The 25,828-nt window shown below is 48.4% G+C and overlaps 4 protein-coding genes across 5 annotated transcripts in view; 1 reads left to right on the top strand and 3 right to left on the bottom strand.

Moving 5' to 3' along the window:
* LOC147427914 (U11/U12 small nuclear ribonucleoprotein) overlaps nucleotides 1-25,828 on the top strand; it is an 81,734-nt gene that overhangs the window by 23,588 nt on the left and 32,318 nt on the right. The window contains exons 3-6 of one of the 2 annotated variants that reach the window (XM_086497384.1): nucleotides 4,108-4,191; nucleotides 4,315-4,380; nucleotides 4,502-4,574; nucleotides 4,705-5,081. In XM_086497384.1, the coding sequence (XP_086353510.1) occupies nucleotides 4,108-4,191; nucleotides 4,315-4,380; nucleotides 4,502-4,574; nucleotides 4,705-5,081 (600 nt within the window). The remainder of the gene's footprint in view (nucleotides 1-4,107; nucleotides 4,192-4,314; nucleotides 4,381-4,501; nucleotides 4,575-4,704; nucleotides 5,082-25,828) is intronic. The other variant, XM_086497385.1, reaches the window with a different exon arrangement.
* LOC147427917 (uncharacterized) lies at nucleotides 12,642-13,337 on the bottom strand. Its single transcript, XM_086496961.1, has one exon. The coding sequence runs from the start codon at nucleotides 13,335-13,337 to the stop codon at nucleotides 12,642-12,644; it is 696 nt and encodes a 231-aa protein (XP_086353087.1).
* On the bottom strand, nucleotides 13,521-13,949 carry LOC147427916 (uncharacterized). The gene has a single exon (XM_086496963.1). The coding sequence runs from the start codon at nucleotides 13,947-13,949 to the stop codon at nucleotides 13,521-13,523; it is 429 nt and encodes a 142-aa protein (XP_086353089.1).
* LOC147427915 (uncharacterized) lies at nucleotides 15,014-16,746 on the bottom strand. Its single transcript, XM_086496962.1, has one exon. The coding sequence runs from the start codon at nucleotides 16,312-16,314 to the stop codon at nucleotides 15,094-15,096; it is 1,221 nt and encodes a 406-aa protein (XP_086353088.1). The 5' UTR covers nucleotides 16,315-16,746; the 3' UTR covers nucleotides 15,014-15,093.

The following is a 25,828-nucleotide window of genomic DNA, read 5'->3' as shown; positions in this document are numbered from 1 at the left end:
GCAATGCTGAAGCCACCAAGGTGTCAAAGAGCCAAAGCTTCGTCCGGGGCTTCTGAAACTGAACCTGCGAACACATCCTCTCCAATCTACCCAATGGTGCGTGGGCTCTAGTAAGTCTGGTCTCTGCTGCTCTTCTGAGTGAGAATGCAGGTCCGCTAAAAACCACTCCAAGGTAAGTGTAGGCGCCTGTGTACTCCACAGTCTCCTGGCCGTATGTGAATGTAGGTGCTGACCTCCTGATCCACTGTGGGGTGGTATTAAACACCATAACCTTGGTTTTACCCAGGTTGACAGACAAACCACTTTCGTGGGCAAACGTATGCAAAGCATCCAATTGAGGTTGCATTCCTTCTGGGGATTCGGAGATCAATACTATGTCATCAGCATATAACAAAAGTGGAATCCATGTTCCTGCCAACTGAGCACCTTTATCCCCATCGTTGTCAATGTAGTCAGAAACCTCATCCACATACATACCGAAAAGAGTAGGAGAGAGCGGGCAGCCCTGCTTCACCCCAATAGTGGAGTGAACCGGTGTAGAAAGTCCTTCCGGGGTGCGTACATGCCCTACTACGGATCTGTACAATGCCATGATCCCCCAAATGAGTTCTGTGGGTACTCCCATTTCCTGTAGTCTGCGCATCAGTCTAGCTCTGGGTACCGTGTCAAAAGCTTTGCGGAAGTCCACAAAGCTACAATAGATCCGTCTCCCATGAGATATGCCTTCTTCGATGATGGCCCTGAGTGTTAGGATATGGTCAAGAGTAGAAAAGCCTCTCCTGAATCCTGCCTGCCCAGTTGCACGTATCCCTTCCCTCTCTGCCCATCTACTCAGCTGTTGCTCCAGAATGGATGCATACAGCCGTGCCAGTGTGTGCCCAATCATAATAGTGCGATAATTCCCAGGCTCCATGGGGTCTCCTGATTTGAAGATAGGTACGATCGTAGATAGGTTCCAAGAGTCTGGTAGGCCCTCACACATGGCCCGGTTAAACATAACTGCTAGAAGCTCTGCTAGTAGGTCTTTGGCATGCATGAAATGCTCAGCGACTAGGCCGTCATGATCATATGCTCTCCCATTCTTCATCCTGTCAATAGCTTTCTTCACCATCTCAGCGGTGAAAAAGACACATGCGTGTGGGCATGGATCGGGGAGGGCCAGCTGTCCAGGTAATGTGTACAAAGATGATGCGTACTGCCCCTAGGTCTCTGTGGAGAAAATAGCGGGGGGGGGGGGACTGCTCATGAAAGAGCCGCCACGCCTCACGCGAGTCCTGACTCAAGAATAGCTGATATAGATCCTACTCGAGTCGAGCCAAAAAAGCCGTCTTCTTCCGCCGCACTAGGCGTCGGAAGTCAATCTGTGACTGTCTGTGAGTGACGTCCCCCAACAGCACCTCCCTCTGAAGTCTGGCTCTAGTCTGGCGGCACTCCTCATCGTACCAGCTGTTCTGAGGCATGCTCCCTGATCGGCGGCTCTGCTCAGGCTGGGTGTGTGGGTATGCTTTTGCTGCTGCCTCATGTAATGTCTGTGTCAGTATAGTAGTTAGCTCTTCCAGAGGTCGCCCCGGGTCCTCAGTGCATAGGCGTTTGTAGATTCCGTCCATGTATACAGAGTCCGTCTCCCGTGTGAATGTGTAGCGAGTAGGGGCTGCTACTCGTGGCCTGTGTGCTACACTGAACTGGAAGGAGATGGTCATCGACACCAGAGCATGATCCACTGCCACCCCGATCGGTCTTGGCTCAACTGTGAGATCCTGGATACTAGAGATGAGATTCGGCTGTGCCATGACATAGTCTACTGTGCTGGCTCCATGTCTGTGTGGGAAGCATGTAAAACCTCCCGAAGCAGGAAATCTCTGTAGGCCGTTCAAGATGGCCAATCCATGTGCAGTGCCCATGTCTATCAGGTGTCGCCCATACTCAGTACATTCCACATCGTGTGTTAGTCTGGAAAGGCCCGTCTCTACAACATCTAGCTCTCTTAGCATCTCCTCTGAAGTATCATAAAACACTGCCTGGTGATGGGCAATCCTAGCATTGAGGTCCCCTAGGATGATAATATCACCGTTTCTAGAGAACTCCCACATGTCATCATCCAAAATAGAGAAAGGGGATTGTCCTCTGGGTGATGCATAAACTGATGTACTCGGGGGATAGTAGTAAATAGCTAGATAGAGGTATCTGCCTGTCTCTGCTTTCAGTCTCACCCACATGTACCTAGCCTGCTCGTCCCTACGGGCTATCTGTATCAGTGGTTGCAGATCCTCTCTAAATAACACTGCTACTCCCCCCGAGCCCCGCCCTCTGTGCTCTGAGCGTGTCTCTTGTCTGTAGGCTGTCTCCCACCTGTATCCACTGACGTGAGGCATGGATTGCCCTAGGGCCTGGTGTGTCTCAGAGTAAAAGATGATGTCTCTTCCAGTAAAGCTATCCTCAAAGGCACCCACATCAAGACGCATAGATCCATTGCAGTTCCAGGCAGCTACTTTGAGTGTGGTCCCATAAGTCTCGCACCGTCATGTGGAGCGTCGTTCTAGTATTACCACTTTTCCGTCTCGGTAAAAAGCGATCTTGCCTTTTTCCCTTGCCGCTCTAATCTCCGGCATTACTTCTTGCATATGAGCGATCTGCGTGAGGGTGAGATCATCCCTGAGAAAGATGCCAGTCTCTTTAAGAGTTGGTCTTTTCTTCAAGAATGACTTCTTTGCTTCCATGGAGGGAAAACGGAGGATGAGTGCTCTTTCTTTTGAGGTTTCTCCACTGCTTCCATTTTTCTTTATGTTGCCCACTCTCCATGCCCTTGTGTGCGTCGGCTCATGAATCCCCATCAAGGCTGTGAGTTCTTTTACTTCTTCGTCCACATTGCCTTTGTCTTTAAGACCGCAAATTCTCACATGTAAAGCGTGCACCCTTCTCCTCTGCTCCTCCTCTAGTGTCTGATTGATGATGATGTTGGGTGTGGGCGTGGGCGTTATCTCCTTGCCTTTTCCTTTCTTGGCCACCTTGATCCATTTCTCGGCTTTGTCCGCCTTCTGTTGAGTTTTGGTAAGAACATCCACCCAAGAAGTCGTCATTTGTTTATGCTGCTCTTCTCCTTCTTTGATGGCCCGTACTTGCTCCTTGATCGTGTTGATTTCTTCGATTACTGAGGGTTGCAGCTCGCCCTCTTCCAGTGTGTTTCTTGATCGTGCTTCGGCGAGCTCTTTCTTGAGTGACTCGATCTCTTCCTCTTGGGTCGTCACTCGGTCTTCCGGCGTGCTTATCTTGCTCTCTTGGATCAGCACGCGTCCTTCGAGTATGTTTATTGTGCCCCAGAGGTTGCGGTTCATCTTGGTCATGATCTCCGTCATCTCCTCTTTGCATTTTTGAATGGCATCCTCTAGGGGGTCGGCTTTATCGTTCATCTTCCTCATGCTTGATCGTCAGCGGGCGCGGCAGCTGGGAGTCACTGGATGTACGTGTACACCCACACTGGCAGCGATCGCGACGAGTGGTGGACCGCGAGGCGGTGTGGCCAGGTGCCCTCAATATGCTCAATTGTGTGTGTGTGTGTGTGTGTGTGTCTCGAAAACAAAAATGAAGGAGAGGGGGGGGGGGGGGGGGGGGGGGGGGGGTGTAAAGTATGGTAGAAAAGAGATGAAATGTTATATTAAAGTCTTCAAAAGGCCATAATGACCTATGAGGCCCGAAAGTTACAAAGTAGTGGGGGTGGGGGCGGGGGCGGGGTTCAAAAAATAAATAATTTTTTTTAAAAATAAAAAATTAAAGACTTCCTACGCGTAGAAGAAGAGAGGGGGACATCCTACGTGTAAAAGACGGGGGGGGGGGGGGGGGGGGGGGGGGGGTTGCAGAGGCAGCGCAGAGGGGGCAGCACCGCGTGCAGCATGCAGGTGCAGGCGCAGCAGCAGCAGAGCAGCAGCACCGAGAGAGAGAGAGAGAGAGAGAGAGAGAGAGAGAGAGAGAGAGAGAGAGCTCTGGACAACAACATCTTCCTTACAAATTGCAACGAGTTTTGAAGCATTTCTTGGATTTTTTTTGTTCATGCAGATTTGTAACACTTATTGCTTGAAAAAAATTGTTAGTTAACATATAAATTTGCTTTAGGAGAAAGAAAGATATGATCAAGCAGATTTTGAAGCAGATGAGTGGAGAGCAAGAAAGATAGCCAAAGATATTGCGAAGCGGAAGGTTGTGTTTATCAGCTAGAAAGTGCTACCTTGAAGTCCATGTATTTTTTCCTCTTGGGATGTGAAGAGTTGTCACATTTAGAATGAAGTTATGCCTAGAATAACATTGTGATTAATTTTGTAGATAGAAAAAATGAAGGAGGTGGCTAAAAAGAATGCAAAGATGGAAAGACAGAGGCTAGAAAGAGAGGCAAGTCTTCCATTTTTTCCAAAGTGATTTGTAATTTAGGGCCCTTTGAAGGTTGCCTAAATTTAACTGCTGCATTCGAGTTGCCTTTCAGTAATTCTTCATTTCAAGTGCTATCTCGCAGCTTGAACTTGTTCTTATTGTCGAGAAACTCCAAGAGCTACGGGCATTAAGAATTCAGAGGCTGAAGAAACAAGGTTTGGTTTTGTCTCAGGATTCCAAAAATTTCATAAGAATGCAGGAAATTTTATTTTTATTTTCAGCAGTTCATGGGGTTATTAGCTCTCTAGCTAACCTTATGGGTTTTGTGACAAATTTCTTGCTTAGGTAGTTTTTTCCCTGAAGAAGACAATAGATTTATGGAACGTGTTAGGGCTGCTGTTGAAGAGGAGGAACGGCAAGCTGCAGCTGCTGCTGACACAAAGGCTACTGCAGCAGCAATAGCAAACGCTCAGGAAGCTGGGAAGGCTACATTGCCTCCAGATTGGATATCAGAAGCTCCAAAGCAAGATGCAGAAATGGCCAACGAGGGCGAATCGGTGCAAACCAAAGAATCACATGATGTTGCCCAAGGATCTAAGGATACCAACAAAGAAAGGTCCAAGATAGAGAACACAACTATTTCACCACATGATGGAACATTGCCAGCAGAATTCTATCATTACTATTATGGTAGCACTGTTGACATTGGCACACTCATTGAGGTACACCTTTACCATGCCAGTAGGTGTCTAGATTTTAAAACGTTTTATTGTCTAAACACAAAGAAGAGGACATTTTAACATTGTAGCATTAATCTCAGGATATATCCAATGCTCCTTGAACTTAAGACCTTGTATTTTAGAGACAAGCTTCTTTCCCATCCATTAAGGTGGCTGTCGTTCCTTCTATGTTGTTTATGGGTCAACCCAATTAGTGCCTCTGTCGCCCATAACTTGCCCTAAATATTCCTGGGGATGTAGACGAGGAGGAATGGTTGAGCTTCACAGCAACCCAGGACCCAGTAGAGACAGTCACATCAGGCACATTATACTCCGGGTCAGATGGCCAGAGGCAGTTATAGAGACAACAGCAACAACAGAGTTAGCATTGGGGCAGTGAGGAGCAGTTGTCTATGCCGTCTCAGGAGATGCGGAGGCCCAGCATAATCCATACTGTGGCCAGCGCAGTTAATTTTTTAGGAGCAACCACCTATGCAGTTGGCGCTGTATCTTTGGTGGAGGAGTTGATTGAAGAGCCTAGATTACAGGATGGATAGACAGATGGGGTGTCTTGTGTTGTTATGCAAAGGTTGGGGCCGAGGAGATTTTGAGAGGGAAATGTAGAGGTTGGACCGGTCCAAATACATATAAGTTGACTTCGGATTGGATCACTGGAGCAGTGTTTTCTATAAACTGAAGTGTCTCTATTGCATACTTTTTTGGTTTCAATCCTTACCTGACACCCTCCAGAATAGAGAGATTATCCAGTTTTTCTTTTATTACTGAAGTGTGATGGCAGCAGAGCAGTTGGTCAGGCAGGGATTCCATTATGCAGTCACACTGTTGGAAGATTGACATGGAGTGATTCTATTTTAGCCTAGGACCTTCCACTTGTTTTTCTGGTGACTCATGTGTGCTCCGGGCGTCACGATGGCTGCCCACACACCCTTCACTTGGACATGATTTGACTACGTTGGACCTGGCCAGTATCGAGACGGCCACTCAACATTATCTGGGCCGGACTCTAGTTGGTGCACGGTGGGCCTCTCCCCCTCGCGCGGGACAATTTATGAGTGGCTTTAGTGTGCACTCAGTGGCTCCGAGGGCAGCATCCTGGAGCTCATCATGGTGTGCCGTGGCATCTTTCAGGTGCAGGTTTCAGACGAGTGTTGTTCTGAGTATCTCTACAGTCGCTCTCCTATTGTGGTTGGGACCCGGTTGTTGGTGTTAGAGTGCTAGATACCAGACTTTGACATTCAGGAGTTTGATCGCTAGCAGCAGATCCTTGTTTTCTAGTCACTCTTTCCTTTCCATTACTCCAAGTCCATCTTTCAAGTCATCTTACTGGCTATGAAGATTGGTTCGCCACGGATACTGTGTACGCCCCTGGTGATACTCATTTTCAGAACACAGCTCAACATCGAGATCCCACTACAAAGCGGTTCTGATTGTGGCATTTGGTGGTCACTAGCCGCCCGAAATCAGTGTCCAAGGTGCCATGCTTTTGGGCACATGGTGAGAGATTGCCCTACCCGCCCTCCTCGGCGGTTTGAGCCCCAGCATCCCTCACCTCGGGGAGCCACGGAGGGTGGGTAGAGAACTACTCACCGCAAACCATTGGCGACTGGGGTATCCGTGGGCTCGTCCTGCCGTAAGGGGTCGAAACGGTTCCCTGTGGGAATCACCGTTGTTGGCCTGGTGCAAGTCGACCACCAGGGGCGTCGAATTGACGTAGTTCCTCGCGACGTCGACCATGGACCTGCTGCCAGCCCTCCTCCGCCTAGGCACTAGTCTTGGAGGAAGAACCTGCCTGAGCTCCCTTTGTCTGTGCCTGCTAGGCGTGGCCAGCCTTAGAAGGTTGGGTCTGGGTGTGTGCCGCGGGTTGAGACCTCCTCCGTGGACAAGCCTTCGCAAGATGGCCATCTGTCGGCAAATGAAGCACTGATTCGAGAGGCTCGAATACTCCACATTTTGACGGAGCTAACCACCATTCACCCGAGGTAGTAAAATGATCTTTGGGAGGGTGTGGGTGTCTCGAACCAGAACGCGTACTATAGGTATGCCTGCTGCCTTGGCAGCGATAGAAGCTGTCGTGGGAGGTGTCTCCAAGATGGTCCCAATCTCGGAGCCTATCCTTGGAAGTAAAGGGAGGTACTCTCTCCTCAGGCCAGGGAAGCGGACTGAGATGGGTAGGTCTGCCTCCTCAACAAGAGCATCAGAAGTCGGGTCAAAGCCATGGCGCCATTGTTGAAAATGTGCTCTGATTGCTCGGATGGCCAAGGGGCTCATCCCAATGACCTTGGACGCCATCTCAGACATCTCAAAGTCAATCTAATAGTAGCCGTGCCCGAGAACTGAACGTCGATGATCTTTCCCACCTTTGCTAAAAGGCGGGTCTGGAGGAGATCACGCACCTCCTCTTTGTCAGGTCGGTTGTCGATGATCTTGCAGATGACGGAGGTTGCCTAGAGGCGCTCCACCTCTGCTGCAAGGCTCGCTTGCCCTGTCGGTGAGAGAGCAAGTCGGATGGTGGGCTCTGCAGGGGTGGGCGAGGGGGCTCCGTGAGAGTCCCTCTGGGGCGGAGCACGAGCCTCCATCTGTGTCTGCTGCTGTGAAGAAAGGAGTCGAATGAAGACAAACCCTATGAGAGAGCACCGGCAAGCAATGTCATAACTCATGTTCTCTCACCTTGTTTGGAGTCTGGACTGGTAGTGAAGTGAAAGTAACATGCTATCTATCAAGTTTTGCAGAAGGTGTTAAGTTTTGAAGGTCTTTAAGTTGGTTATTTGTTGCGTTTAAGCCGTTTTCTTTTTCGTATTCATACAGTTTACATTATTGACTTTTACATCAATCTTTTCATAACTCAATATTTTTGTGGGTTCTTGTGTCACTTGACTATGTGGCCCTTTGCATAGTCTCCTGGGGGGGGGGGGGGGTGGGGGGCAATGAAAGATGCGGGCAGGGGGCAGCGTGGGGGGGGGGGGGGGGGGTGGGGGGCAATGAAAGATGCGGGCAGGGGGCAGCGTGGGGGGGGGGGGGGGGGGGGGGGGGAGAGAACAGCGAGAGCTGCGTGCTGGCAAGAGAGAAAATGGGAGAGCAGGGCAGCGGGTGGGCGATCACCGGATGCAACGCGAAGGGAGAGGGAGGGGGTAGCGAGGGGGATGTGGTAGGGCAGCACGAGGGAAGAGCTGTGGGGCGGGAGAAGAACAGCAGCAACGAGCATACGGTGTCCGAAAAGCGGGGGTAGAGAGACTCTTAGTCACATACAAACAAAGAAATCCGAAGTCGCCTATCATGCTTCGATATTGACATGATAGTTACCGGGGAACGCGTTCCCTAGGCCCTGGAACGTCGGAACGCTGTTCCCTCCCCCCCTTAAAGGCCGGAACGTCCCAGAACGTTTTGCCGTTCCGGGTGACCACTTGATACCGGAACGGCCAACTCTCAAAATGGGGAGAAAAGGTCAGTTTTTTGCAAATTTGTAGTGAACATTAGGTGTTTTTTAAAGTGTGCAAGAACTCAAAATGCATCCACATGCCCTCAAGGTCTAAGGCTTAAGCCTTAAGCTCTCTCGACTCTCGAGTCTCAAGCTCTCCCCCTCTCACTCTCTCAAGCTCTCTTCCTCTCTTGAGTCTCTCCTCTCACTCTTAAGCTCTCTCTCTCTCTCTCTCTCTCTCTCTCTCTCTCTCTCTCTCTCTCTCTCTCTCAAGCTCTCTCCCTCTCCCTCCCTCTCCCTCTCGCATCATCCATGGCCTAGGGGTCTTCAAATCGAGTTTTTTGTGAGTATTAGAGTCAAAGGACTCTAATAGTGCTTGTATTCAAATTATGACGTTAGTGCGGATGTCTGATGACGTTAGTGGGGATGACTATTGGGCACTGATGACGTTAGTGGGGATGTCGTGGTATTTAGTCAATACTATGCATGATGGAGCTGATGGTTATATTGTCTTGTGGGTGACTACCTTGGGTCTATACCTTGCACTTTCCTTCAAGGGTGATACTGGGCTTATCCTGGATTCATCTAGGTATATATATTGTATTCAAATTTCAAACATGTAGAGCTGAAATTGCATTATTTGGGTGTTTTTTATGCCTCCCGTTCCACGCCGTTCGCGTTCTGGACCCTTGGCCATCCCCCGTTCCGCGGGTGTCCCCGTCGCCGTTCCCGTTCCGCGGTCTAGGTAACTATGATTGACATGGATATCCAAAGCGGATAGGATGAATAAGGATTTCTTCACACATTACGAGGAGCATCCCAAGGGGACTTTGTTAGGGCCTTGTGTGATTCTGTAAACAGGTTTCACACGGATCTTGATGAGATCCTTGACATACCTTCATATTATTTTGAGCATTTGTTTACTGCAAGTCAGCTAATTGATGATGTTTTGCATGCCAGAGAGGAGGTTTGGTCTCATGTTCAGCCAGGCATTAAGGGGCACTATGTGTCACCATTTACAAGCCTCTTTCACTTTGCAAGAGATGCGTGATGCAATAGTTGGTCTTGGTGGTGCATCTTGTCGTGGAGAGGATGGGTTGACTCTGTCACGACTCACGAGGATGTGGCAACTGCTAACCTTAGTTGTTGGTTTCTTTCCAATGGTTTTTGTTTAATTTTTGAGACCCTCTTTTTGAAGTTGCAAATGGTTGGACATTGTATGGCCAACGTGAACGGTAGTTTCACCCGCAGACGGGAAGTTGGTCGGCACTGGAACCCGTATAGTAAAAGGATGTCTAGGCTCCGTTCAAGATCATGTAGGTCCCCCCGTTGCACTTAGCAAGTTGGTGGATACTAGGAAGTGAACTCAATAAAGGCACAATGCCAAGGTGGGGTTACCAAAGGAAAACACCCGACAACTGGGCTACATTGCATTTTTGGATGCGGTCCCAGTGGGGATAGATGGTTAGATAACCAGTGGGAGTCCAATGGAAGCACCTCCTAAAATTTAGGGAACTGCTTATTTGGACCATAAAATCTGTTCGCGTCCTTACCTCCGGAATGACAAGGGGAACATTTTAGAACTCTACTGCAAAGTCAATTGGGCAACCAGTCGGGAGATTTTTAAGTGAGAAGGCCAAAACGGGAAATTGCCTGTAAATGTGTCAAGTGGCACCTTTTGGTGAACTTTCCTCATGCAGCAAAAGGGGGCGCTCGATTTGTAGCTAGGGAAGTCTCATTTGCAACGTGTGACACGTTAAGAGCTATTGATTGCAAGCTTTCCCTCTCATGTATAGTGTAGTGCAAGAAGTCATGTCCTGCACACCTTACACTGCTCTCTCTCTCTCCCCTATGTGCAGTAATGTGATGCCCCACAAGAGGGCTCTTCATTTGACTCATGTACAATTGTGTGGTCATATGCGTTTTTGCTGAGGCAAGAGCCTCTCTGAACAGGAATAGGAGTGGCTAACTGCTGCTCCAAAAGCAAGCACCGGTGAGGGTGATAACCTCACCGTACAGGTGCGTTTTCAGTTTTGGTTATGCGCTGAATTTGGACTGTTTTTCAGCCATACAGATGCCAGAACCATGGGGAACAGTGCCCCACTGTTAGAGGACAGTTCATGGACTGTTTAGGGTTGAAAACAATGCAAAAACTAGTAAACACAGCGTGCTAAATTTACTATTTTTGGGCAGAAAACAGAGGGTTTATGTCAGTGGAAGTGAGTTCCAACAGGGAAATTGGTTTCGGGCAAGTTTTGAGACTGTTATGCTTCCGAAATTTTGCCAGAACAGGTGGTATCTAGCTTGATTTAGGTAAAGAATTCCCAGGGCTCTTCTTTGTAATTTACCCTCTTAAAGAATAAAGAAATAGCATTCTAGTTTCCGTGCCGTGTGCGTGCTTTAAGTGATAATCCCCATTATATGTTTCTCTGCTCTTTGTGTGTGAAACTCTAAATTAAAGTAAAGAACTTGGGTGAAAGCCTATGTCTACTGTCCTACGGGCCGGTTTCAAGGTTCCATTGCTGGGACATAAATCACCTTTTCCTCAAGAAGTGAGCCTCGGTTGTTTTGGGTAAAGACACAGAGTACAGGAACAAGGGATTACACTATGGCCAACAAAGGGAAGGGTATAATCGAAGAGGGCTCCTCGTTGAAGGACAGGCAAGAAATTCCTACAGTATTCGAGGTTGGCGAGAGCTCACGGCCACGCCTGTCTGTACCTCTTGTTGATGTGAATGTTTCTCCAGTATAGGGCTTTATGACTGGGCAACTTCAGGATGATGCGTTCAGGACTCAGTTAGTTGCCGCGGTGAATGTGTTTTCGCAATTGGTGCAAAACCCAAGGTTTATGGAGTTCTTGCAAGCGCCACCAGTGCCACAACAAAATAGGCAACCTACACCACGAATAGAGCTTGTTGAGGCTCAAGCCCAAGTACTTCATGCATCCCAGCAGGATAGGGAGCACTTGCATGTTGTGAAGTCAAGGGCTCCAAAACAGGTTCCTTCCGTCCATGAACAGGTGGCTAGGACGCCGATTCCACAGGCTATGCCAGTTCAGCCCGCCACCTTTCAGAGCCGGCATGCTGTCTTAAATAGACAAGAAACTGGTTACCAGGCAATGCATCAAGTTTTTCCACCTCCCATGGTACATCTTGGGTATTTTGGGGGTGGATCGGTGTTCCAGAGTATGGCTGGTTATGCGCCTGGAAGCCAGCCGTACATGCCAAGAACAGTGTTCGGGGGTATGCAAGGCATGATGCCAAACCCCATGTATGGTAGCATCGGCATGCACCAAGGCTTTGAGAGCAACCAAGGCCAGTTTGGGGTGCCATAGCCTCATTTTGGCATGGCTGGTTTTTCTGGACAGCACCCAGATATGGCACCCATGACGCAAAATGTCAATGGCCAAGACGTGCCGATGATTCCTACTATAATGCCCATGTTGAGACAATTCCTTATGACAATTTGGGGGCACCGGAAAGCGAATCTGTCTGTTTTGTAGGCATAATCAAGGGCAATTACAATGCTTTCAAGAGGGGGGTATGTCACAACCAGGTGACGTGGCTGCCCATGGTATAGACACACACCTACCCCGGTTGGCTGCAGTGCTGACGTGGCTTCCGGAAATTCCGCTGCAGAACGTGCTGGCAATGCTAACATGGCAGCAGCGTAGGGACCCCCGCATTTCATGACGCGTTTACAACAGTTGTACGGAGGTTTCATCTACGCAAAAAGCTTGCCTACTTTATTCTACGCGCGCGCGTGCGAGAGAGAGAGAGAGAGAGAGAGAGAGAGAGAGAGAGAGAGAGAGAGAGAGAGAGAGAGAGAGAGAGAGAGAGAAAGAAAGAAAGCTTTATTTACGTCTACTAAAGGCCAAAGTTGGCCTATGAGACCAAATCATATACAAAAGTGGTGATCTGGGTGTCGGTAAAATGAGAGAAAAGAAAGAATAAACCGACTGTGCCTACTGTGAATGAGTATGAGAGTGGGTGGTAGCTCCGACTCCACGGATAGTGGCTACCCTGTGTGTGCAGCATAGCAGTATAGGCACGTGTGTGTAGCTCCGTCACAGCAGAAAATGACTACACAATATAATGCAAGGCCACATGATGGTGGGCAATGTCCAGCTAAAAGCATACTATAGGGGGTGGGTGGAGAATGTCATACATAGGGGAGGGTGGTCGAAGAGCCTCCTGCAGCCTGGTGGTCCAATGCGTAGATGCATACCTCATCTCCAGGTGGTGCTGATGTAGTGCCCGTATCCTCAATACCTCGCCGTGATGTGGTCGCCGTCTCAGATAGCCAGGGACTCGTGGTCTACGACGCGCTCTCTGGGTGTCGGCCTGTTGAAGCGTGAGCCCGCTCGTGTGAGTCGGAGGTCTCTGGCTAGACACCTCTCGCTGGAAGAACTCTGTAATAGTCCGCTGTGTACTCGCACCTCCCTGCTGTAGTGGCTGTAGAATGTGCTCACGCATGTTAAAAGCAGTGGTCAGGAAGCGGCCTAGCTGGATCTGGTCACTCCTCGCTATACACTGCTGGAGTGTATCCTCTATGCCAAACTGAACTCTGAGCTCCGAGTAAGCTGGGCATCTCACCATGAAGTGCTCCTCGCTCTCCACCTCTGTATGACAAATGGGACATATACGCTCATCTCGTGGTATGCCTCTGGCTCTGCCCCTCTCAATCTCCAACTGGTGTGAGGACACTCTAAGCTGCCCAATGGCCACCCGAAGGTGATGTGGCATATATCTCTGCATGTATAAGGGGGTCTCAATGAACCCCTGCTCTGATAGCTGTAGAAAATTCTCGCGGTAATGTAGCATTTTCGATGGTAGCTCATGTCCTGGGTCAACCCATGTCCTATGAATGTAGGTGTGCCATATCTCCTGTCTAATGACCCTATTCCTCTCAGATCGTGTGAGGGAACAGGTGGGGGCCTGAGTGTCGTACTGTAGTGGCGGCAGTCTATCAATATCCAGTCCCTGAGAAGAAAACCAATCCCGTGTCTAAGCATACCATGAGGTCCTATCCCCTGCCAATGCCATGTCCTGTGATGTTGAGAAGGCTCGATATGCAATACGATCTCTGTCCATGCTCTGAAGTCTGTGCAGCATGTATACAGTCTGAAAAAGTGCCTCAACCAGCATAGGTGGTGCAGCAAGCTCGGCTCGAACGATGTCATGTGGTACTGAGGGCTTGCTGCGAATGAGTCTAGAGATCATGAGTATCTGTGGTCGCTCCACTAGAGTCCATAGAGAAGCAGCTAGCCCTGGGCCCCATATCGCAGCCCCATACATAAGTGCTGGTGTGACCAGTGTATCAAACAGCCACCCCTTTGTACGGGGCTCCTGAAAGTGTGTCTGATGGCACTGTCTCTCCATCAATGCCAGTGCTGAATACCCTCTAGTGAGTCTGTCTCTAGCTGCCTGTGCCATCGAGAATGCCCATGATGCTGCTGTGAAGGTCACGCCAAGGTAAACATATGACCCTGTAATCTCAATGCTCCCTCTTGCTGCTATAAATGCACTCTGCCTCCTGACCTGTGCTGAAGTATGAAAGATAAGAACCTTGGTTTTACCAAGGTTCACTGAAAGCCCTCGCTGTAAGCAAAAATCATCAAGCGTTGAAAGATGTCGTTGTAGCCCCTCAGCAGACTCTGCTACTAGCACTATGTCATCCGCGTAGAGCAATATGTGTATTGTAGTCCCGCCTATCTCCACTCCATCTCCTCCTCTGTGCTGAATGAAGTCCACAATCTCATCAATATAGAGTCCAAATAGTGTAGGTGAAAGAGGGCACCCCTGATTCACCCCAATGGTGCTAACAAAAGTGTCTGATATACCTCCTGGACATCTGACTCTGCCAGAAACATGCTCATACAATGCATATATCCCCCAAATCATCTCCTCACCCACACCTAGATCCATCAGTCGTCTGAATAACCTCTCTCTAGGTACTGTGTCAAAAGCTTTGCGGAAGTCCACAAAGCAGCAATACAATCTCCTCTTCTTCACTCGAGTCTGATCAATCAGACATCTTAGAGTGAAGATATGGTCTATGGTAGATAAAGACCGCCGAAATCCTGCGTGGCCTGGAGCTCTAAGACCCTCCGTCTCGGCTAGAGTGCTCAATGCCTCCTCCAATACTGCTCCATATAACTTGGCCAGCACGGGCCCTATCATTATAGTGCGATATGTGCCCGGGTCCATAACATCCCCTGACTTGTGGATAGGCACAATGGTATGCTCTGTCCACGAGTCCGGGAATCCCTCTACTAGAGCCCTGTTGAAGAGGTGAGCAATAAGTGGTGCCAGGGTATCTCTCCCATAAATCAAATGCTCTGCCTGTAATCCAGACTGATCTCTGGCTCGTCCATGCTGGAGGTGTGAGATGGCTCTGCTCACCATATGAGATGTAAAGAATGATGCTATAATCGGTCGTGGTCTCTGTGGTGTGGGTATAGGTGGCTGCCCTGGTATCTGGTAGAGGCGCTCTGCATAATCATGCCAAAGGTGAGGATCATGTATAGGTGTCGGGCGCCCTCGCTCGCAGATGCGTCGCCACGCCTCTCCACTATCTCTACTCATGAGCAAGTAACTCCCAATACTGACGTTCTTCCCATTCCCGCTTTTTACGGCGGATAAGGGACTGCATGTGCCTCTGTGCCTGTCTGTGTGTGATCTCGCCACGAGCCTCTGCTGCGCGAAGACCGCTGCGCAGCTCCCAGCAATCATCATCATACCAGCCATTCTGTGGCATAGACCCCACTCGAGATGGGTGTGTGTGAGTGCTATGAGGAAAACTATGAAGAGCTGAATCATGGAGAATCTGTGTGAATTGTGTGGTAAGTGTGTCGAGTGGGGCATGAGGGTCAAGGGAGAGCAAGCGTGAGTGGAGATGATCAATGTAGACATGTGAGAGCTCATGAGTAAAGTGGATCGTGGTGTGAGTGTGTGTAGGAGGTGGAGTGTCAAGTGAGACGGAGGATGAGAGTGCAAAGCTAAGAAAGGTGTGGTCGGCTCCAAGTGGGCAGCGTCCAATACTGAATGACTGTAATAAGTGTGCAGCAGATAGAGGTCCCAAGACGTAATCCACAGTGCTCCCCCCTCCTCCATGTGGGAAGCAAGTCAGTCCGGTAGAATCTGGCCATCGATGCATCCCGTTATAAATAACAAGATGGTGTCTGCTGCCCAACTCTAGAAGGTATCTACCATATCCTGTGGTATCCTGGCCTGTGTCGTCTGAAGATCTGCCGATCCCCATCTCCTCCGGGTCAAGAGTCCTCATAATATGGGGCTGCTCCATGTCATATATCTCACACTGTCTGGTCTGGGTGCGGCCGTTGAAGTCCCCCATGAGGAAGACTTCTCCAAGTGTGGAGTAATGTAGGATATCCTCCGATAGAGACGCGTATGGGGAGTCACTATCTCTGACCTGTCCCGCACCCTCCTGACCCGCGTATCTAGATCCACGTGGAGGAAAATAGCAAATGGCTAGATAAATCCATCTCTGATGTGATATCTCCAGACGTACCCATAGATATCTGGCCTCCTCATCCCTGCTCATGATCTGAATGTGACTCTGTAGAGTATGTCTAAATAAAGTAGCCACTCCCCCCGACCCTCTAGCTGTACTCTGGCGTGTAGTATGCCTGAAAGCTGACTCCCACTGGAATCCGGTAATACGAGGTAGTCCCCTCTCTGGGCTCTCATGAGTCTCTGTGATACATATGAAATCATGCCCCTCCATGACCTCTCTAGCATGTCTGGCTGCGTCCATAGAGAGCCATTGCAGTTCCATACTACTACTCTAATCAATATCTCCAGTGGTACAGATGTCTCATAGGCCACGTGGCCCTTCTTGCACTTCTTTCTTGATGTTTTTCTTTACTACCTCGATCCAATTCCCTTGCTTTGCATCTAATTCCTGTATCATGTCTTCCTTGAGCTCCGCTATGCATTGTTTTTTCAGTCCTTCTTTGAGTTCCTCTATTTGGGAGATTTCACCTTCTTCTCGTGCTACGCCTCTCATATGATGTATGTCCTCTTGCATGCGCTGAAGTTCTCTAGTGATCTCCTGCTGAATTTCTGCATGTGCTAGCTTCCATGCATCCCTTTCTGCAGTGAGAACTTTAATCTACTCCTCCGTTTGCTTCCTCTCCTCTTCCAATTGCTTAATTTTGTCCGACAACTTGCGCATCTCTGTGTTGAGTGCTTTGTCGGCCTCCTTCTTGACCTGGGAGATGGCCTGAGCTATCATTTCCTCCACCTCCCTCTTATCAATGGGTGCCATGATGGGAGGGTGGGGTGAAGGAGGGGCGCTCGTGCGGGTCACCAAGTGTTGAACCTCATACCAATGTGGGACTGTACGGCAGAGAGCAATGCAGGCTGAGGGCAGGGCTGGGGCGGGGGGGGGGGGGTTCAGCAGGGCAGCAGAGGCGTGGGTTCAGTCAAGCTGGTTAGGGTGTGCTTCAGCAGAGGCCGGGATGGCCATGACTGTATGGCTACTGCAGGCTGAGGGCAGGGCTGGGGGGGGGGGGGGGGGGGGGGGGGGTTACTGCAAGGTAGCGCAGGTGGGCAGCAAGAGGGTGGCGTGGGTTCTGCAGGTGGGCAGCGAGGGTGGCGCAGGAGAGAGGCAGGTGGGCAGCGAGAGGGTGGCGTGGGTTCTGCAGGTGGGCAGCGAGGGTGGCGCAGGAGAGAGGCAGGTGGGCAGCGCGCGCGCGAGAGAGAGAGAGAGAGAGAGAGAGAGAGAGAGAGAGAGAGAGAGAGAGAGAGAGAGAGAGAGAGAGAGAGAGAGAGAGAGAGAGAGAGAGAGAGAGAGAGAGAGAGCGCTTTATTTGAATTGCTTTATTTTATCAAAGCAAGGCTTGAGAGTAAAAGAAGCTTTATTTTTGAAGGCTTTTGATTTTCAGCTTTTGGGGCTCTGCTTTTGGCATCCCTTGTAACTCTTTATAAGTGTGGTTTGGGCTCCCACTTCTCAGAGCATCTGGATGCAGAGTCTGAGAGTGAGACCCACCCACTCCCTTGTACTTTGTGCAACAGATCTAATACAAAAAGAAATACCGAAAGGGGCGCCAGTGTTTGGGGCCAATATCTCTTGGCACGGAACTCCGCCGAGCCGGTGTCGAATCAAATTGTGAACTATTTTTGAAGTGAATTCCTGCCGTGTCGCGGTAGATTCTTGACTTGGAGTGTCCAAGTCTGTTACAGCAGCTGAGTGTTGAGTGGGCACGCTAGTCTGGACAGACGGTAGCTATCATGCTTCTTGATTTTGAGAAGGCTTATGATAGAGTTGACTTGGGTTTCTTGCCAATTAGAGGCGACATTGGGGGGAGTTTTGCTCTGTCTCGATCAGCCGGACAGGGATGTCCCTCGGCAGCTTGTTTCTTTCTGTTTTTTGCGAAGGCAATGTCACTTTTCTTGCGACGCAAGACATCACAGTTGAGAGGTCTTGCTATGCCTTTGGATGGCTCGCCAAATTTGTGAAGGCCATGTCACTTTTCTTGCGACGCAAGACACCACAATTGAGAGGTCTTGCCGTGCCTTTGGATGGCTCGCCAAATTTGTTAGATCACGAGTATGCGTATGAGATTATGCTTTTTGTACGCTATGACACACACCGCTTGGATAGTCCTCGAGAGGCTCTCACTACCTTTAGTGGTGCACCCATCAACTCGCAAAGTCTTTTGGTTTTGTTGTAGGAGTTGATGAGGATTAGATAGATCTACTAACACACGGCCCCGAGTTCATTGGGACATAGTAATATTTCCTAGAGAGGAGAGAGGCTTCTTGCGACGGCTTGTTCACTATATCTTGCATGAGGTTTTCACCTCTAGAGTCATGCACGTTTGTGGCACCTAGTGTGCAACTTTTTGTGGAGTGGATTAGATAGATCTACTAACACACAGCCCCAGGTCATTGAGACACTGTGATATTGCCTAGGAGGAGAGAGGCTTGGAGATTATTGATCTAGAGATGCAAAGCAAGGCATTTCTTCCCAAGCGCATAGTACGCGGTTTGTTTCACAATTTCTATACCATGCTTTGTCACGTGCCTCTCCTTGTTTCGGGTCTATGGATCCTACCAATGCCTAGCGCTCGACCATCAGATTCATCTTCACAGATGCTCCCTTGGATATGTCTCATTTGTCACCCTTTGTGTGCTGCTTGTTGAAGGATTTGGAAAGAATCACACCTTGCTTTGATTTGACACCCACCTTCTAGTGTGGAGGAGGTGGCGAGAGCCACTTGTATCTTCCAAGCGTCAAGCAATTTCAGCCTATAAGCAACATCGCTGATCTTATCAAGCACTTGAAAAGGCCCATAATAACGCATGCTGAGCTTGGGAAATAACCTTTTCTTGCCCTTCATCTTCTTTAACCTTGCCTTTTCAAACCGTAAAAGTACCCAATCACTAGGTGAAAATAGTAATTCACAACGGTGACAATCAGCAGCCCTTTTCTGCTTTGCCCGAGTCTTCTCCAAGGCAACTTTGATCTTCTTATACATTTCATCCATTTTCTCAACGTATCGATCTGCCTCAAAGATCTTGTCCTTTGTATGCAAAATGGGAGGAACCTTTTTGCCACCTTCAACAATCTCAAAAGGTGCCTTGCCTGTGGACGAATGCACCGTATTGTTGTACGCATACTCAAGCATAGGCAAATACTGTTCCCAGTTGCCCTTATTATCTGACAAATAGCATTTCAGCAGATCCAAGACAGTACAATTAGCCTCTTCTGACAGTCCATCAGTTTGTGGATGAAACAAAGATGAGAACTTGAGCGTAGTGCCCATGTTCTCAAACAATCCTCTCCAAAACAAGCTTGTCATGCGTGGATCACGATCACTGACAATCGATTGTGGCATACCATGGTACTTAAACACATTGTACATGAACAAACGTGCCATCTAATCAGATTTTATCTTCTTCCTAACAGGGATAAAATGGGCCTACTTGCTGAATCTGCAAATAATGGTCCATATACCATCATTCCCTGTCGGCGTTCCTGGAAGATCAAAGATAAAGTCCATAGCAATGCTTTCCCATGGTTTATCCAGAATCGGCAATGGCTGTAATAACCCTGGTGCCTTTTGCCTGTCAAACTTGACCTTTTGGCAAATCAGGCATGCTCGCACAAAGGCATCCACATCTCTCCTCAAAGTAGGCCAATAAAAGAACGTCTCTACCGCTTTAACTGTCGCTTCAATACCACAATGCCGTGCATACGGTGGGACATGACTTTCTACCATGACCTTATGTCGCAATGGCCTAGTGACACAAAGTCTGCCATGCATCATCATAAAATCATCTCTGAGGACGTAGTGCTCATGATGTTGCCCCTCTTGCAACTGCTCAAAAATCCTTGCAAAATCTTCATCAATAGCATATTGTTCCTTCATGTCATCCAACTCATGATGATAAGGAATTGACACAGCTGAAATTTGTGGCTTCCTTGATAACGCATCAGCCACAACATTCTTCTTGCCTTCCACATGCATAATCTGGAAGTGGAACATAGAAAGAATGTTTGCCCTCGCATATGCTTTTCGGATAGCTTTGACTGTGTCAAGAAGTATCGCAAGGTCTGATGATTTGTCTGGACAACAAAATCAGCACGTAACAGGTAGTGCTTCCAGCTAGAGAGCGCATGAATCACGGCCAATAGCTCTTTCTTATAGATTTGCATAGTCTTTTCTGGCCCTTCCAGGATTCTGCTCTCATAAGCTACTACCCGACCATCTTGCATTAGCACTGCTCCGATGCTATTGCCACACGCGTCACACTGGACCACAAATGACTTCCTAGGATCTGGTAAAACAATCACGGAATCTGAATTCAACTTTTCCTTTAAGAGACTGAAAGCTGAAAATCTCTCTTTGGGTCCATCTGAAAGTGACGTCTTTCTTTTGCAAAGCGTGAAGAGGTGAAGCTATCTCTGCAAAATTCCTGATAAACCTTCTATAGTATGAACACAATCCCAAGAAGCTTCGAACATCGTGCACAGTCTTTAAGTCTGGCCATGTCTTAATAGCTTCAACCTTTGCGGGATCCATTCGGACACCATCCTCTGACTCGTATGTGGCCATGAAAGTGGATCTCTTCCAAGAAGAATTCACTTTTCTTAGGATTGACAAGTAACTTGTGACTGCGCAACTCTTCGAACACAATGGTCAAGTGACGCCTATGCTCCTCTTCATTCTTCGAGTAGACTATCATGTCGTCAAAGAATGTGCCAACAAACTTCTGATGCGAGCGGAAAATCCAGTCCATCATTTTATTAAACGTGGTAGGAACATTTGTAAGACCAAATGGCATCACTAAGAACTCTTAAAGACCAAATGTCGTTCTAAACGTGGTTTTGTGCACATCCTCTAGCCTTATACGAATCTGATGGTACCCACTCTTAAGGTCTATCTTGGTGAAAATTGCAGCACCCTCTAAACGGTCAAGAATATCATCAATCCTTAGGATAGGAAACCTGTCCTTGATGGTATTCTTGTTCAAGCACGGTAATCAATACACATGCGCCAAGAGCCATCCTTCTATTGCACTAAAAGCACTGGGGAGCAAAAAGGTGAAGAAGTAGGCTGAATCAACCCCTTCTCTAAAAGCTCCTCAACCTGGCCCATAATCTCTTTCTGTTGAGCCGCACTAACTCTGTAGGGAGGTCTGTTCGGTGGGCTACACCGTGGCACCAAATCTATCGTATGGTCCTCAGGCCTCTCCTGCGGCAATTGCGACGGTAATGAATCAGAAAAACAGTCATTAAACTCTTGCAAAAATGCTGACCTTTCTTTATCTAACACTCTTTGCTCAAATCTAGTACTCCTCACACAAACACAAGGGACACTTTACTTCACTTGAAAGAACTGAACTGAACTGAAAGAAAGAGAGAGACGAGAGAGAAAAGAGATGACACAGGGATGTCTTGAGGGTTGGGACCCGACATCCCTGTGTTAGAAGCTAAGACTGATGCTAGACTATGGCAAAAGCGTGTCCACGTGGCACAAGTGAAGTGCGTACGTGACAATAAATATGACTGACAATTATCTGAAACATTACGTGCAAAGATCAAGTACATAGAAAGGTGATTTTTAATTACAGAAGTGATAGCCAAAGCAGATACATTAGGGGCAGACTCCCCTTTGAGCTTTACATCCAAAACATGAGTTTAGCCCCTATGCTAAAGGGTGATCGTTTTGCCAAAGACATCCAGTACACCATGTACTCTAAACATCCACGAGATTCCCAGTAGTGCATCACATTCTTCCAATGGCATGATATAGAACTCTTCAGTGTCCACATACGACTCAATATGCAGACGCAGTTTTCCAATGATGGGAGTAACACACTCTGAGTGGCCAGTACATGCCAACCCTGCCTTTGCCATGTACCCCATCTCTTCAGCTCTGATGCCCAGCTTCATAGCCAACTCTAGTGAGATAAAGTTTGCTTTGGCACCTGGATCAAAGAAGATGAGTGCCATCTGATCTCTGACTTTACCCCATGCTCTGCATAACTCGCTAGCATCTTTACTTGGCCTGTCACCCACCATATCTGGCACCAAACCTACCGTGGGCTTAGGATTCTTTCCTTTCTTATCTTCTTTATTATCCGAATCAGCTTACCTTTTCCTTTGTGGACAATCTGCAGCAAAGTGACTAGACTCACTGCTCGCATATAAAGCATTTATTTTCAGCTATCAAGACCTTCTTTTCCTGGAGTGACTTGCGCACAAAAGGCTTCCTTTTTGGCTTCTTTAACTGCGCTCTAGAAGTCCCGGTTGAGTCCTTATCCTTGTTGTCCTTTTCTGACCCCTGTGGTGCTTCAGGAGCCGTTTTGACAAAGGGCTTCTTTGCTGAATTTTTCTTTTGCTGGCCCCCTTTCACGTTGCCTGGAAACCCATTGTCCTCTCCCTTCCACAAGGCAAGACCAATGTTGACAACTTCCATAAGCTGAGTGAGGGTAGCCACTCTGTTCTTTGTATAGTAATCTCGAAGCCCTTTAGGCAGCCCACAACAATACTTCTCGATCTGCTCTGTGAGTGGCACAAACCTGTAGGAGGTTACTGAGAGCAATGCTTTGCAAAACCTCGATTGTACTCCTGTAGGCTCTTACAAGTAGCCGCAGTGAGTTGATGCCAATCCGTCATGATATCGGCTTCAAATTCATTTGACAGCCATGCAGATCCAAACCATTTGTTTGAAGTATACCTTGCATTAACAATGTCGTCTACCATGTAAGCGCATTGTCTTTCAAGAAAGTGGTAGCTTTCCTGACCTTAGAGGCCTCTGGAAAATTCCCTCCTGCATAAGTTGTATCAAACTACTGGAGGAAAGTAAGAGCCTTTGCCTTATCCTCAAAGCTGCTGAAAGTGCTAAACTTTACAGTTGCACCACCTTCTTTGTAGGCTTTCGGCTTTTCCAGTGCTCCCAAATTGTCATAAGGAATTGTTGCAACATGGGCACTGTAGTAGGGATCATCGGCGCGTATTGGCTATTGACATTTTGTGTCATAGGTGCCATATCTGGCTACTGTCCAAAAAAACAAGCCATGCCAAAATGACCCTGTGGCACCCCAAACTGGCCCTGGTTGCTCTGAAAGCCTTGGTGCATGCTGATGCTACCATACATGGGGTTTGGCATCATGCCTTGCATACCCCCAAACACTGTTCCTAGCATATAATGCCGGTTTCCAGGCGTATAACCAGCCATACTTTGGAACACAGATCCACCCCCGAAATACCCAAGATGTACCGCGGGTGGTGGAAAACTTGATGCATTGCCTGGAAATTGGTTCCCTATCCCTGTAACACAACATGCGGGCTTGGGAAGGTGGCGGGCTGAATTAGCAAAGCCTGTAGAATAGGCGTCCTAACCACCTGTTCAAGGACGGAAGGAACCTGTTTTGGAGCCCCTGACTCCGCAACATGCGAGTGCTCCCTATCCTACTAAGACGCATGAAGCACTTGGGCTTGAGCCTCAACAGGCTCCACGGGTTGTGTTAGTTGCCTTGACTGCTGTGCCACTGGCAAAAACTCCATAAACCTTGGGTTCTGCACCAATTGAGAAAACACGTTCACAGCGGCAACTAACTGAGTCCTGAACGCGTCATCTTCAAGTTGCCCAATCATAAAGCCATACATTGGGGAAACATTCACATCAACAGGAGGTACAGACAGACGTGGCCATGAACTCTCTCCAACCTCGAACACTGTAGGAATTTCTTGTCTATCCTTCGAAGAGGAACCCTCTTCCATTATACCCTTCCCTTTATCAGCCATAGTGAAATCCCGCGTTCTTGTTCTTTGTGTCTTCACCAAACCAACCGAGGCTCACTTCTCAAGGAGAAAGTGATTATGTCCCGGCGACGGAACCATGAAACCGGCCTGTAGGGCGGTAGACATAGGCTTTCACCCGAAACTTTACTTTAGATGTTAGGACACAGAGAAACTTTGCAAAAGAAAACCTGTAACGGGAATTGATACTTCAAACACACACGGCTTGGAAGCTACCAACCAGACGCCCCTTTCGGTATTTCTTTATTGTATTCAAAGAGGGAATAAAACCTATGATTTCCTACGAGCTGTCCCGCATAATCCAGGCTGAAAATGACCTGGTTTGGCCCGATTTCGACAGCATAACTGTACTAGGACGCTTCACAGACAGTATCCCCACGCAATAGATGACTTTCCCGACGCATACGGACGCTTTGCAAAACCTGGCGAGAATCTGCAGCAAGCTGAATTCTCTGTTTTCTGCCCTGAAAATGCACCAAATTACATGTACATCGGTCCCCTCGCATCCCTGGACCTTCTGGGGGTATTAGGGACCGATTAGGGTCGAAACCCTAAACCTGCAAAAAGACACAGCAGGCTGTATTTCCCTGTTTTGGGCTCTGTTTCGCGAGCTGGTCGCATCCGTAGCAAGTCCTCGAGCTCCCGCACGTGTAGGGCTACTTGCCCTTTGAATCGGACGAGATTTCTCACGTGAAACCTCTCCGAATTCACCTATGCTTGCGGGGGATTAGCAACTAGCTAATCCAGTACTTGTGCAAGAGGCTCTTGCCTCGGCAATCGCGCATGAACCCACACTGTACATAGGTCAAATGAAGAGCCCTCTTGTGGGGCATCACATAACTGCACAGAGGGGAGAGAGAGCAATGAATGTTGTGCAAGGCTTCAGTTCTTGCACTTCACTGTACATAGAGGGTAGGCAATCATACAGTAGCTTTGGTACCTGCAACAATCCACCATACGGCCTAAAAATGCCGCCCATGTTTTGTTTTAATGCTTCTCTCTCTCTTAAGTTGGAAAATGCCCAAAAATGTGCCAAGTGGCACTCATGCATTAATTGCTCGCTTTGGACCTTCTAGTCTAAAAATATCTCAACCGGTTGCTCAGTTGACTTAGCGGCAGAGTAATGAAATGTTCCTCTCGTCATTCTGGAGCTAATGACGCGAACAGATTTCGTGGCCCAAAATAGACGTTCCCTAAATTTTAGGAGATGCTTCCATTCGACTCTCATTGGTCATCTGACCATCTTTCACCAATGGGACCACATCCAAAAATGCAATGTAGCTTAGTTCTCGGGTGATTTTCTCTGGGTGACCCCACCTTGTCACTGTGCCTCTATGGAGTTAATTTCCTAGTATCCACCAACTTATTAAATGGGGGGAGGGGACCTAGATTACTTTGAACTAAGCCTAAACACCATTTCACTACTGGAATTCCAGTGCCGACCAACTTCCCATCTGCGGGTGAAACTCCTGTTTCACACTGGCCATACAATGTTCGGCCATTTGCAACTTCAAAAAGAGGGTCTCATAAATTAAACGAAAATCATCGGAAAGAAACCAACAACTAAGGTTAGCAGTTGCCACGTCCTCGTGACAGCTTTAGTCTGCACTTGGTGGTTTTGTGGACAACATCTCGGAGCTTATCTTGTTGGATCATGGCATCTTTTAGACGACCACTGCGCCAAGTCTCTCTACAGTTGCTCTCCTATTGTCGATGGGACCCGACTCTTGGTTTTGAGCGCTGGACTCCAGACTTCGACGTTGAGAAGTTTGATCATCAACAACCGATCCCTTGTTTTCTAGTCACCCTCTCCTTTCCATCACTCCTGGTTCATCTCTCAGGTTGCATTGCTAGCGTAGCCGCTAAGTGGGGCCCAGTTAACTGGCCATTAAGATCGACACACTGCAGATATAGGTCTACGCACCAAGAGACACCCATTTCCCGGATACAATACAACTTCGAGATCCCACCACAGAGGAGTTTCGTCTATAGAGGTTGGTGGTTACTGTTCGCC

This window comes from Adiantum capillus-veneris, chromosome 23 (assembly GCF_014529385.1).
Source record: "Adiantum capillus-veneris isolate H3 chromosome 23, ASM1452938v2, whole genome shotgun sequence".
NCBI lineage: Eukaryota > Viridiplantae > Streptophyta > Polypodiopsida > Polypodiales > Pteridaceae > Adiantum > Adiantum capillus-veneris.
This window is presented reverse-complemented; position numbering and strand designations above follow the sequence as displayed.

Excerpts from the sequence above, each read along its gene's own strand:
- LOC147427915 (XM_086496962.1), bottom strand. The coding sequence starts at position 16,314 with ATGGAACTGCAATGGCTCTCTATGGACGCAGCCAGACATGCTAGAGAG.
- LOC147427917 (XM_086496961.1), bottom strand. The coding sequence starts at position 13,337 with ATGCTACATTACCGCGAGAATTTTCTACAGCTATCAGAGCAGGGGTTC.
- LOC147427916 (XM_086496963.1), bottom strand. The coding sequence starts at position 13,949 with ATGGCACAGGCAGCTAGAGACAGACTCACTAGAGGGTATTCAGCACTG.